Consider the following 12,028-nt stretch of genomic DNA (forward strand, 5'->3'; position numbering starts at 1 on the left):
AGTTGACAAATGGCTATTTGGAAGATTGTTTGCTGCGTAGTTAAGAGTAGCATACTGATGGACATATGGAATGAGTCACACCATCTGGTTGCAGTCATACCTGGGTGGTGGTCGTTAAAACTAAAACTCCTGGGAATCTGCATATGACTTAATTATACTGCAGAAGCATGTTGGGCTCCACCAGTAGATGACTTTGGAACTTCTTGAAACCAGTTAAGTGACAAACATGCTTTCAAAATATCAATACTGCTGTTATTAAATGAGTCATTAAAAAAATTTCTTTTGTACTAAACTGGAGACTTAAAACGTGTATTTTAGGATCCAGAATGGGTGGTACTTCAGTATTGGCACTGTAAAAATGATGTGGTTTACTTGCCTAACACTTTCATCCAATAGTTATGACTAATGTCATTACAGTAAAGTGTTTTATAAACACTGGATTCACATGATAGCTAAACTTGGCTTAGCAGAAAAGGGGAAGTGGCAGCAGCTTCCAGGAATATATCTTGAAAATAACTAAATAAATGAGTAATTCAGATTTGATTGAGGATTTCATTCATTTAAGTGATCAAATTTGGTAGATGGAGAAGGTAGTCTGCCGATGAAAAAAATTTAGTTTGTGTAAAAATTGTGGTTTCTATAGATAGTAACATGGACTCTTAAGTTGACATACATTAAAACCAACATTTTTGTTGTGTAATTTTAGGAGTCTTAATATCTGTATAGATTAATGTAACTACCACCACAATCAGAACATGGAATGGACCTGTTCAGTTACCCCTCAAGACTCTCTAACCCTTGTCTTTCCTTAACCCCCGGCCTCTACTGATCCATTCTCCAACAACTATAGTTTTTCTTTCTGAGAATGTCATTTACACAGTATATAACCTTTTTAGATTACCTTCTTCACTCAGCATAATACTTTTAAGATTAATTCAGGTTAGTTGTTATTGGATGGGCCAAAAGGTTTGTTCCGTTTTTTCTGTAAGATGGCTCTAGTAGCACTTAGTTGTCTTTAACTTCATTTGACACAATTTTGTTAGATTGTATGTGGCAGCTGTCATATCAGCATGCATTTAAAAAGACTTATCAAAATTGGCCATTTTAATATTGAAAATGGAAGAAAAACAGCATTTTCGGTATGTTATGTTTTATTATTTCAAAAAAGGTAAAAATGCAGCTGAAACACACAGAAAGATTTGTGCAGTGTATGGAGTAGGTGCTGTGACTGATTGAACGTGTCAAAAGTGGTTTGCAAAGTTTCGCGCTGGAGATTTCTTCATTGGACAATGCTCCATGGCCAGGTAGACCAGTTGAAGTTGATAGTGATCAAATCAAAACAATAATTGAGAACAGTTGATGTTATACCACGCAGGAGATGGCTGACATACTCAAAATATCCACATCAAGTGTTGAAAATCATATGCACCAGGTTGGTTACGTGAATCACTTTCATGTTTTGGTTGCACATAAGTTAAGTGAAAAAAACCTTCTTGACCATATTTCCGCATGCGATCTTCTACTGAAACGTAATGAAAACATTCCTTTTTTAAAACACATTGTGACTGGTGATGAAAATTGGATACTCTACAACAATGTGGAATGGAAGAGATCGTGGGGCAAGCGAAATGAACCACCAACCACACCAGAGGCCGGTCTTCATTCCAGAGAAGGTGACTTTGTGTATATGGTGGGATTGGAAGGGAGTCCACTATTATGAGCTCCTTCTGGAAAGCCAAACGGTTAATGCCAACAAGTACTGCTCCCAGTTAGACCAACTGAAGCGGCACTCGACAAAAAGGGTCCAGAATTAGTCAACAGAAAACGCGTAATCTTTCATCAGGATAACACAAGACTGCATGTTTCTTTGATGACCAGGCAAAAACTGTTACAGCTTGGCTGGGAAGTTCTTTTTTTAATTTTTATTTATTTATTTATTTATTTTTGCAGTACGCGGGCCTCTCACTGTTGTGGCCTCTCCCGTTGCGGAGCACAGGCTCTGGACGCGCAGACTCAGCGGCCATGGCTCACGGGCCCAGCCGCTCCGCGGCATGTGGGATCTTCCCGGCCTGGGGCACGAACCCGTGTCCCCTGCATCGGCAGGCGGACTCTCAACCACTACGCCACCAGGGAAGCCCTGGCTGTGAAGTTCTGATTCATCCATCGTACTCAGCAGACATTGCACCTTCGGATTTCCATTTATTTCGGTCTTTACAAAATTCTCTTAATGGAAAAAATTTCAATTCCCTGGAAGACTGTAAAAGGCACCTGGAACAGTTCTTTGCTCAAAAAGATAAAGAGTTTTGGGAAGATGGAATTACGAAGTTGCCTGAAAAATGGCAGAAGGTAGTGGAACAAAAGGGTGAATACGTTGTTCAATAAAGTTCTTGGTGAAAATGAAAAATGTGTCTTTTATTTTTACTTAAAAAACCGAAGGCACTTTTTGGCCCACCCAATACATATTCTAGTAGTCCATTTCTCCTTATTGCTGAGTTGTATTTCATTGCTTGGGAGTTTACCCGTTCCTCATTTGAGGGACACTTGGGTTGTTTCCAGTTTTTGTTACATATGAAACAACCCAGTTGTTTCATACAGTTAATTTATATACAGATTTTTTGGTGAATACAAGTTTTCATTTCACCTGGGTAAATACCTAGGAGTGGAATTGTTAGGTCTTATGGTAAGTGTATGTTTAATTTTTTTTTTTTAAAAAGACAGTGTTTTTGGTTGTTTTGATTTGATTTCCCCTTTATACTGGTTAGGAAACTGTAAATTCTATGTTATTTTATGGTCACCGTTGAAACTTTATTATCCATCCTAACATTCTAGACTTAATCAGTATTTTAACCTTCCCCTAATAATACAAAGTCTTTAAAAATACAGAGTACTCTCACTTAAGTGCTATTTTTGGTAAAATGTTAAATTTGCCCCTTCCTCTCCACCATACATAGGATATTTTGAAATCAGATGCTATTTGTTTAGATTTGCCAATGTGTTTCCCAGTTTTTTTGCTCACCCCTTTGCATCGCACAACCTTCTTGGGGTTATTTTTTTTCTTAAAGTGTATACAGTCATCCGCTAGTATCCTTGGGGGATTGGTTCCAGGATGTCCCACAGATACCAAAATCTGATGACGCTCAAGTCCCTTATGTAAGATGCATATGACCTATACACATCCTCCTGTTTACTTTAAATCATCTCTAATTACTTATAATACCTAATAAAATGTAAACGCTATGTAAATGGTCATAAGTACAATGTAAATGCTATGTAAATAGGTGTAAATGCTATGTAAATAGGTGTAAATACAATGTGAATACTGTGTAAATAGTTGCTGGGCACATGGCAAATTCCAACTTTGCTTTTTGGAACTTTCTGGAATTTTTTTTCCCCAGTGTTTCTGATCTGCAGTTGGTTGAATTCCTGGATGTAGAACCCAGGGACACAGAGAGCCAACTGTATGTTTCTTTAGTGAAGATCTCCTGGGGGTAGACTCTGGTTTTTGTTTATCTGGAAATGTCATTTTGATGTTAGACTTCAAAGATATTTTTGCTGAGTTAACAACTTTTTTTTTAACTACTTAAAGATAATATTCCACTATTTTCTGGTTTCCATTGAAAAGTCTTTCAGTCAGATTTTGTTTCCTTTGTCTTTTCTTTCTGAGTGCTTTTTTTTTTTTTGGGGGGTGGGGTACGCGGGCTTCTCACTGTTGTGGCCTCTCTCGTTGCGGAGCACAGGCTCCGGACGCTCAGGCTCAGCGGCCATGGCTCACGGGCCCAGCCGCTCTATGGCATGTGGGATCCTCCCGGACCGGGACACGAACCCCTGTCCCCTGCATCGGCAGGCGGACTCTCAACTACTGTGCCACCAGGGAAGCCCCTGAGTGCTTTTAAGATATTCTGTTTATCTTTGAAGTTTCACCCAAATGTTTCTAAGTATGAATTTTATTTGTCCTGATTTTGATAAGCTGTGCTTCCTATATCTGTAGACGCATGACTTCCATTGGATTTTAAAAAATCTCAGCCGTTAGCTCTTCAAATATTGCCTCTCCTTCATTCTTTCAATTCTGTCTCTCAAAAGCAAGAATAGCCACCCCCACCCCTGTTTTGTTTCCTTTTCTAAAAACACTTGCTTTTTTCCGTCTCCTTAAGTATCTGTGCTGCCTTCTGGGTTATTTCTTATTTCTGTTTTCTAGTTCACCAAATCTCTCTTTTGGTGTGTCTTATCTGCTCTTTAACTAATTTGTTGAATTTTTAATTTCCACATTTATAATTTTTCATTTCTGAAAGTTCTGACTTTTAAATTTAACTGTTATTCTGATAATTACACAATTTCCTGTTCATTTTTATTCCATCTTTTGTTTGTTTTAACATTTCCTACATGCTATATTTACTTTGTATTTTGTATTTGATAAATCCAATGGCTAAAGTCTTGGGAAGAGGTGGCATAAAGCTTTTGTTTCTACTGACTCAAGCTCAGTGATTTGTTTTTTTGTTGTGTGATGATTTTTATTATAATCTCATCTTTTATTGAAATTAATATTTTCAAATCCTGATAGCATAATTTATAAATTAGAAATGCATTTCTCTCTTTTTTTTTTTTTTTGAGGTACGTGGGCCTCTCACTGTTGTGGCCTCTCTCGTTGCGGAGCACAGGCTCCAGACGCGCAGGCTCTGTGGCCATGACTCATGGGCCTAGCCACTCCGTGGCATGTGGCATCTTCCCGGACCAGGGCACGAACCCGTGTCCCCTGTATCAGCAGGCGGACTCTCAACCACTGCGCCACCAGGGAAGTCCAGAAATGCATTTCTCTTGAGAGGATTTGTATATTCTTCTCCTGTGATCTAGGGATACTACCACCCTGAAGCTACTTAATTCTCCATCCAGGGTCTTGGGTTTAACAGGGATATCTCAGGTTTACCTCTCATCTTGTCTTAGTTATTGTTGGTATTTGCCTTCTGAGCAACACTGAATTTTTTGTATGACATGGGCCACTCTTCTGGTTTCAGCTCACTCTTTTTTTGGTCTTTTCTTTTGGGAAGGGGGGATTCTTTGAGAGCCCCCTTACTTTCTAGAAATGTTAACAATTAGGGTTTTTTTAAATAATTTATGGAGTGTCATATTTTAGCAGAGGAACCTTTTAAAATATCTAGTCTGCTCTACTATTGTAAGTAGAAATTAATGAGATTAGATATGCAAAGTGGCAATCTAGGTTACTTTAAAAATATTAATTTCCTTCTGTCTTATTAAATTATATTTTGCCTACCAATTTGTATAAGTGTGCTTGACATCATATGGTTACTTTTTGTGGACACTTTCTTTAATCTCTTCTAAGGGTTTCTATTTTCTGCTATTCTGGAAATAGTAAATTTATGGGAAAATTTAAGTGTTTTGTTGTATATGAGGTAAATGTGTAGAATGTTCTGTAGAAGATTGAACCTAGGTAGAATTTATATCTCAGTAGTGATCCAAAAGAATTCTGCTTCTTTCTTCACTTGGTAGTTAACATATTTGGTATATTTAGAGCAGTGGTTCTCAAGTAGAAGGACTCTGCTGTCCCATCCCACACCCCTGAGGGACATTTATCAGTATCTTGAAACATTTTTCATTATTCCGACTGGGTTGGGCATGCTTCTGGCATTTAGTGGGTAGAGGCCAGGGATGCTGCCCTACCTCCTACAGTGCACAGGACAGCCCCCTCATGGTAAAGAATTCTCTTGCCTAATATGTCGGTAGTGCCTGATTTAGAGAAATGAGGTAAAGATACATTGTTGATGCTGGTGGCTATATTTGGGAGGAAAGTTTTCCAGGTTTTTTAGAAAAACTGAAAGAAAGCCTTAACAACTGTTCTCTCGTTTACTTTCTGTAATTCTTCAGCACAGACATTCACATCCATAAAGCCAGGACTAAAAGTCCAAATTTTTTGACTACTACTAGTTAAATTGAATTGTTTATTATTTCTTGCAGTTTCTTTTTTTTCTGTTACAGAATAAGTAACAAGTTTTCATTGTGGAAAACTTGGAGAGAATAGAAAATTATAAATAGAAAAAAAATCATTCAGTTCCATAATCTATAAGCAAAGACTGTTAACATTTTGGGGTATTTAGTTTGTTTTCTTTGCAGATATTTTTAATATAGCTTTGAGAATACTATATAATTTTCATCTTAAAACCAAGCATAAGTATGCATAGTTGTACAGTTTTATTGTCGCTTAATCACTTCCCCTTTGATAATGAAGTTTTTTTTTGTTTTTTTTTTTTAGTATGAGTGATGTTTGATGAACATCTTGTACATAGTTAAGTTTCAGATTCCTTCTTTAGAATAGATTCCTAAAAGGTTATTACTGGGTCAAAACACATGAATAAGGTTATTCACAGGTTGGTGAATTTATCCTACTGTCATCGGTGTATGAGACTACATTTTTTACTACAGCCTCATCAGTCTGCATTCTTCTTAAGAAATTGATAGAGTCAGCCTTCTATTTTTTTACCAAACTATTTTATAGTCATGTTATATCCACATACAAAGCTTTTGGAAGCTAAAAAAGGAAAAATTTTTGCACTGAAGATACAGTTAATCTACCAGAATTAATGGAATATAAAAGAGTAATTAGAGAAACCAATATGAACAAATGTAAAATTTCCTTGGAGTTACTCAATTTATGTAAGTAATCTGCTGACCTGCAAAATTGTGTCTGCCAGTTTTGTAAATTGAATCTTATTTTAAGTGCCCTGAGAGCGCATTTAAAGAAGCTCTGTAATAGGTCTTCTTGTTAAGTGGGAAAATGTCCTGTCATATTTTGGTTATGAGTATGTTATGGTTTTGTTTGTTTCATAAGTGAGAAAATTTGTTCACTTATTTAAGTAATATGAATACCTTCTTTATGCAAAAATGGGCATTGTGGTATGGTAGGGCCTTGAGATGTATGAGAGAGTAAGCTATACAGTGCAGTGCTTTCATTGAGATTACATCTGTATGTAACTTTAGGAGTCAGGGGTTCCCTCATTTGATGATTTGAGAAGTACAGGGATATAATTCATTGCTCCAAACTTTCTTATTCAAACATACACCCTTGTAGCAGTGTTTGACATTTCCTTGTTAGAAAGTTATTCCTTTGCTTTTTTTATTGAAAGGATACTATAAGGGAGATGGAAGGGTAGAGGGTTGGCTGGAACAAGGGTAGAGGCAGTATTAGGGAATAAGGAGAGACAAAGTTGCTAAATGTGAGGGAGGGAGCAGAGGAATCTGAGAGAACAATAATAAGTTAATTCCTTTTCAAATTGTTTTGGAACAAGATAGGACTTGTTAGGATAAATATCATAAATGAATAAGCTGTGAATATGATGAATTTAGTCTTATTCTCATAATACAGATGAATTGGAAAACAAAATGTCCTGCTTTAAAGGAATAATAATGACTTTGCTAAATTTTCACTTTTGGAAATTTAGATGATATCGTTAAAGCCTTAATTTGTGATTGCTAGTTGTAAAGGTACTTGAAAGTAATTCATATGGTAGTTGTTTCTTCATAGTTAAGTTTGGAAGTTTTACTAGGATGAAATTGCTGTGTTCAGTTTCTCCTACTGTGCAATCTTCATAACTGTATTTTATAACTTACCAAGAGCTGGAAGGAAAGTAATTTATTAGTTTAGAACTTAAAGCAAAACAACAAAACCTAACTTAACGTTTCTCCACTTCGAAATGTGAAACAGATAACGTCCAAACCTGACATATCATTGTCACTTTCTTAGGAAATATGAAAATATTTAAGTAATAACTTTGAATTCTTTACCATTGAGCCCCTCATATATATATTATTCTCCTTCCATCAGACATACACTAAAGCAATATTTGTGTTTCCAAGAAGCTCATGTGTTACAGGTACTGTTTGCTTCTAACTAGGTGGTTACTTGAATTTATCTTTAAATATATTATTTAGTGTGGGTCTGACTAAATTTACATTGACATAACCATTGTGGGGATTAATAGTTTAAGATAACTTTTAAATATTTGTAGTTTATGGAATGAAAACACTGTTCCAAGTTTAAATGTGCTAATTAAAAATGTTTTGAATTATCTGATACATAATTTTTAGAATACTATAGTTTGTAATAGTAAATCTGTAAAATATTTTATCTTTCAGGCGAGGGTTAAATCCACCACACAGGGTGAAATCCATCTCCATGACAACATTCACACAACAGGAAATTGAGTTCCTTCAAAAACATGGAAATGAAGTAAGTGTTTTTTACAATTTTCAACTTTTTTGTTGGTAGTCATTTTAATAAGATTTAATAAGTTGCTTAGAATGGTGAATTTTCACTGTCTAAAAAGTTATTTTTGTATTCTATATTTAGATGTTGTAGAAAGTACTCATTTAATAATGTGTTTAGAATTAATGTCTACTACGTAAATATTTTACCTTAAACCTGAGATGAAACCTGTGTGTAAACTTTGTCAGTATTGAATATAAAAGGCATTTTTGGAGGACATCTAGTATTGGAGTAACTGTTAGTTTTTGCTTTAAAAGACAAAATAAGAGAGGGAGAAAGGGAATTAACATTGTGGTATTGTAGTAAACTTTTGTTAGGCTGTTGTGTGATCAGCTTTCACTTGAGGACCCCTCTTTGCTTTTTACGTTTTTAACTTTAGATGTATGTGATGTTTAATATTGAGCAGTGCTCAGTAGGGAGGAGGTTAGTAGTGCTGAGGGGGCAGCCTAGCGTCATGAGGAACTCAGTAAAGATGAGCAGGGGAGCCTTTTCTTTCTACTCTGCTTTAATGGGCTTTCAGGAATTCCATTTTGTTTGCTTTCTTAGTAAAATTGGTGGTCTACTATTTTAAAAAAAAAACTATAAAATTAACAGCGAAAGCAAGCATATTTTATAATCTTGGGGCAAGGATGAGCCAGTCAACCCAATTGATCAGTAATAGCCATTATTATTTAATAGACACTTTAATCACTTCCTAGAAAGGAAATATTACTTTAGTTGTACTACAGTGGTTGCATGTTTTTTTGGCATGTTTTTGATATGACACAGAAAAGAATTTAAGTCTTAAGATTTTATTAATTTCAATCTTCTTTTTCACCCTCAGAAGAGATATACAAGCGTTTTGTACTCTGCCTCTTTTTTTCCCTAACAGTTTGATAGTAGCATCTTAAACTTGCTTGTCTACTTGTGATTCATGTGTGTATATGGTTCTAAAGTAGTAAAGAAGTATAAATTTAAGATTATGAAATATTTTTAAATACATGATTTAGAGAATTGAGCACACACTTTGAAGTTTCCAGACTTTGCCGATAAAAAATTATCTTGAGTAATCAAGTTCCAGACTGATGTAGGTACATTACAGGAAAATCTAAAGCAAGATAAAGGGCAGAAGGTGTGTAATGACAGTAAGTGTAGAAATATATTTTTGGATTAAAAGACAATTTGAACTATTTGTATAAAGTTTGGGATTAGCCTAGTAGTGCATATTTTAAATTACTTCCTTAGAATTTTGGCCTTCTATACAAAATTTTGGACATCAGAATGGAGTCAGAAATGAAAAAATATTATCTGTTTTTAGATTAAAAATCAACTGACAGTAGATAAAGTCAGAGTAGTAGAACTGGAAAGGTAACAAACAATGCATTGGAGAAGTAAGTAAAAAACGTTCAAACCTGTCAGTAGATAAGATTAGGTGGAGACTGGTTCCAGAATACTATGATTGAAGGACCTTTTTTTTCTGAAATTGTGGTAAGTACACTTGACATGAGATGTACTCTCTTAAAAAATTTTTAAGTGTAAAATGTAGTATTGTTAACTATAGGCAGAGTGTTGTAAATGGATCTTTAGAACTTACTCATCTTGCATAACTGAACTTTATACCCATTGAAGCAACCACCATTCTGTTTTCTGCTTCTGTGAGTTGGACTGTTTTGGATGCCTCATTTAAGTGGAGTCATGTAGTACTGCTCTTCTGTGACTGGCTTATTTCACTTGGCATAATGTTCTCAAGGTTCAGCCGTGCTGTTGCATATGACAGGATTTCTGAAGGAAGTTATTAAGGCTGTAATATCAAAATAAATTTAGAATATATGAAAAGAAATTTTAGGTAACTCATTATATCAAATAGTAGAAACAAAATACAAACAATAGAGATGACTGGAATGGATTTATGAATCTTAAATCCTGAAAAGAGTCATGCAAATTAATAAGCCATTTAAAGCCCTCACCATGGCAGTCACTGTACTAGGTACTTGGATACAGTTATAGAAATGTCACATAGGCTTAGCTGACATAGGGCTCATGGTCTAGTTCGGGAGACAGGTATGTAACAAATAATTACAACAGTGTGTTAGATAATTACTGATAAAGAATAAGAAGTTTCAGAAGTAATGTGGAAGGAGGGACTCAATCTGTTGGTGAAAAGGAGAGGATTGGGAAGATCTCACAGAGGGGGCTGAACATTTGCTGGCTTTTGAGGGTGACTAGGACTTAGGCTGGCAGGAAAAGATATTGCAGGCAGAGCAAACACAGTGCACAAAGAAAAAGAGAAATTTGCAATGTTTCTTACTGCTAGAAAGTGTACCAACCATTTAATTACTTTAGGGGAGAAAAACATACTTTCTTGTGTCCCTAAGGACATCTTAGAACCAAAGTATTGGACTAGGTATATTTGATTCTTTACAATATTAGCAATATCTGTGTTCTTAAAATTTCAAGAGATGTATAGAAGGTGAAGATTGATATCATGAAATGCAGGATGATTGGTACAACTTAATAAAAAACTACAGACTTGAAGTACAAGTGCTTTATTATCAGTTTATCTTATTTAAACATTTAAATCTTAAGTATAACATGCGTAGAGAAAAAATACAGATCTTTATTTTTTGTTTCAAATTATGTTGCCATATTTGCACTGTGTGTTCTCTCTCAGTAGTCTGAAAAGGACCATACTCAATCATATAAATTTTGGATTAAAAAGAAGGTACTGTCATACATCTTGTGCATGAATGGGTTCATGCCTGAAGTTAAAAGATCAAAAAGTATATTAACTGCCAGAAGTCTTGGATCTTCTACCCCTATGAGGAAGTTTTAACGTTCTGAGGGGCATGTTTGGTTGTTACGATTAGGGAACGTTGCTGGCTTAAGCAGACAAGCACCATGGTTGCTGGATGATTCACAAGGTGTTGAATAGAGTTAACCTATATTCCATATGCTTTGGATGTTCCTCCAGACCTTTATAAGTGGGAAAAACCTTTTTACAGTCGGTCTGCATGTATAACTTAAATCTGTTTTATATGCTTTCATTAATAGCCGTGAACAACTTATTGCCAGAAGTCATGCTGCCAAGTCCAGAATCAAGTGTGGGAGGGGACTACCAAGTTACAGGGCAGAGGGCTTGGATACAGGAAGCCATTAATTGAGACCGTCGATGCAGTGACTTGACACATTTGTATATCTGGGAAAGATTTCACTTTTCATTGAGAACTTTACTAAGAATTGTTCACTGTTTTTGGCAAGTCACAAAACTGATGGCAGCACTACTCATGGCATTTGAGTCATTAATAAAGTACATCTGAATTGGTCTGAGTTGGTAACTGGTAAGCAGATGATGTTATTAGTATTTATAAATATGTATCACGGACACCCTTGATGTTTATAACATATCATTAGTATCTACAGATGTAGTTTACAAGTTACTTGAATATTACTTTAGAATTCTTAGACTCCTACAGTGTGTTCGTTGGAGGAGATACGTACATTATCAGGATATAGAACATACTTGCCAGATGTTAGTAAAATATTTTATAACAAAGCACTTTGTGTTTATTGGTGTTGACATTTTTTCCAAAAGTCAGATATTTCACAAAAAATTTCCACATATTTATCTTGTAATGCTTTCGTTTGTATCATGATGTTACTTAAAAAAAATCTTTAGTGGTTTGCTCCATATGTCCTCTTTTATGATGTTGTGGGTCAACCATGGTCCTCTAGTTGAAGGAATTTCACTATTGGGTTAACTTCTGATTATCAAACTTA

The 12,028-nt window shown here is 35.4% G+C and overlaps 1 protein-coding gene across 6 annotated transcripts in view; it reads left to right on the forward strand.

Moving 5' to 3' along the window:
* Positions 1-12,028, forward strand: part of AGFG1 (ArfGAP with FG repeats 1) — a 79,621-nt gene that overhangs the window by 10,161 nt on the left and 57,432 nt on the right. For all 6 annotated transcript variants that reach the window (XM_079924524.1, XM_079924523.1, XM_079924519.1 and 3 more), the window contains exon 2: positions 8,143-8,236. In XM_079924524.1, coding sequence (XP_079780650.1) covers positions 8,143-8,236 — 94 coding nt within the window. The remainder of the gene's footprint in view (positions 1-8,142; positions 8,237-12,028) is intronic.

Source organism: Stenella coeruleoalba (genome assembly GCF_951394435.1).
Source record: "Stenella coeruleoalba genome assembly, chromosome: 6".
NCBI classification, from domain to species: domain Eukaryota; kingdom Metazoa; phylum Chordata; class Mammalia; order Artiodactyla; family Delphinidae; genus Stenella; species Stenella coeruleoalba.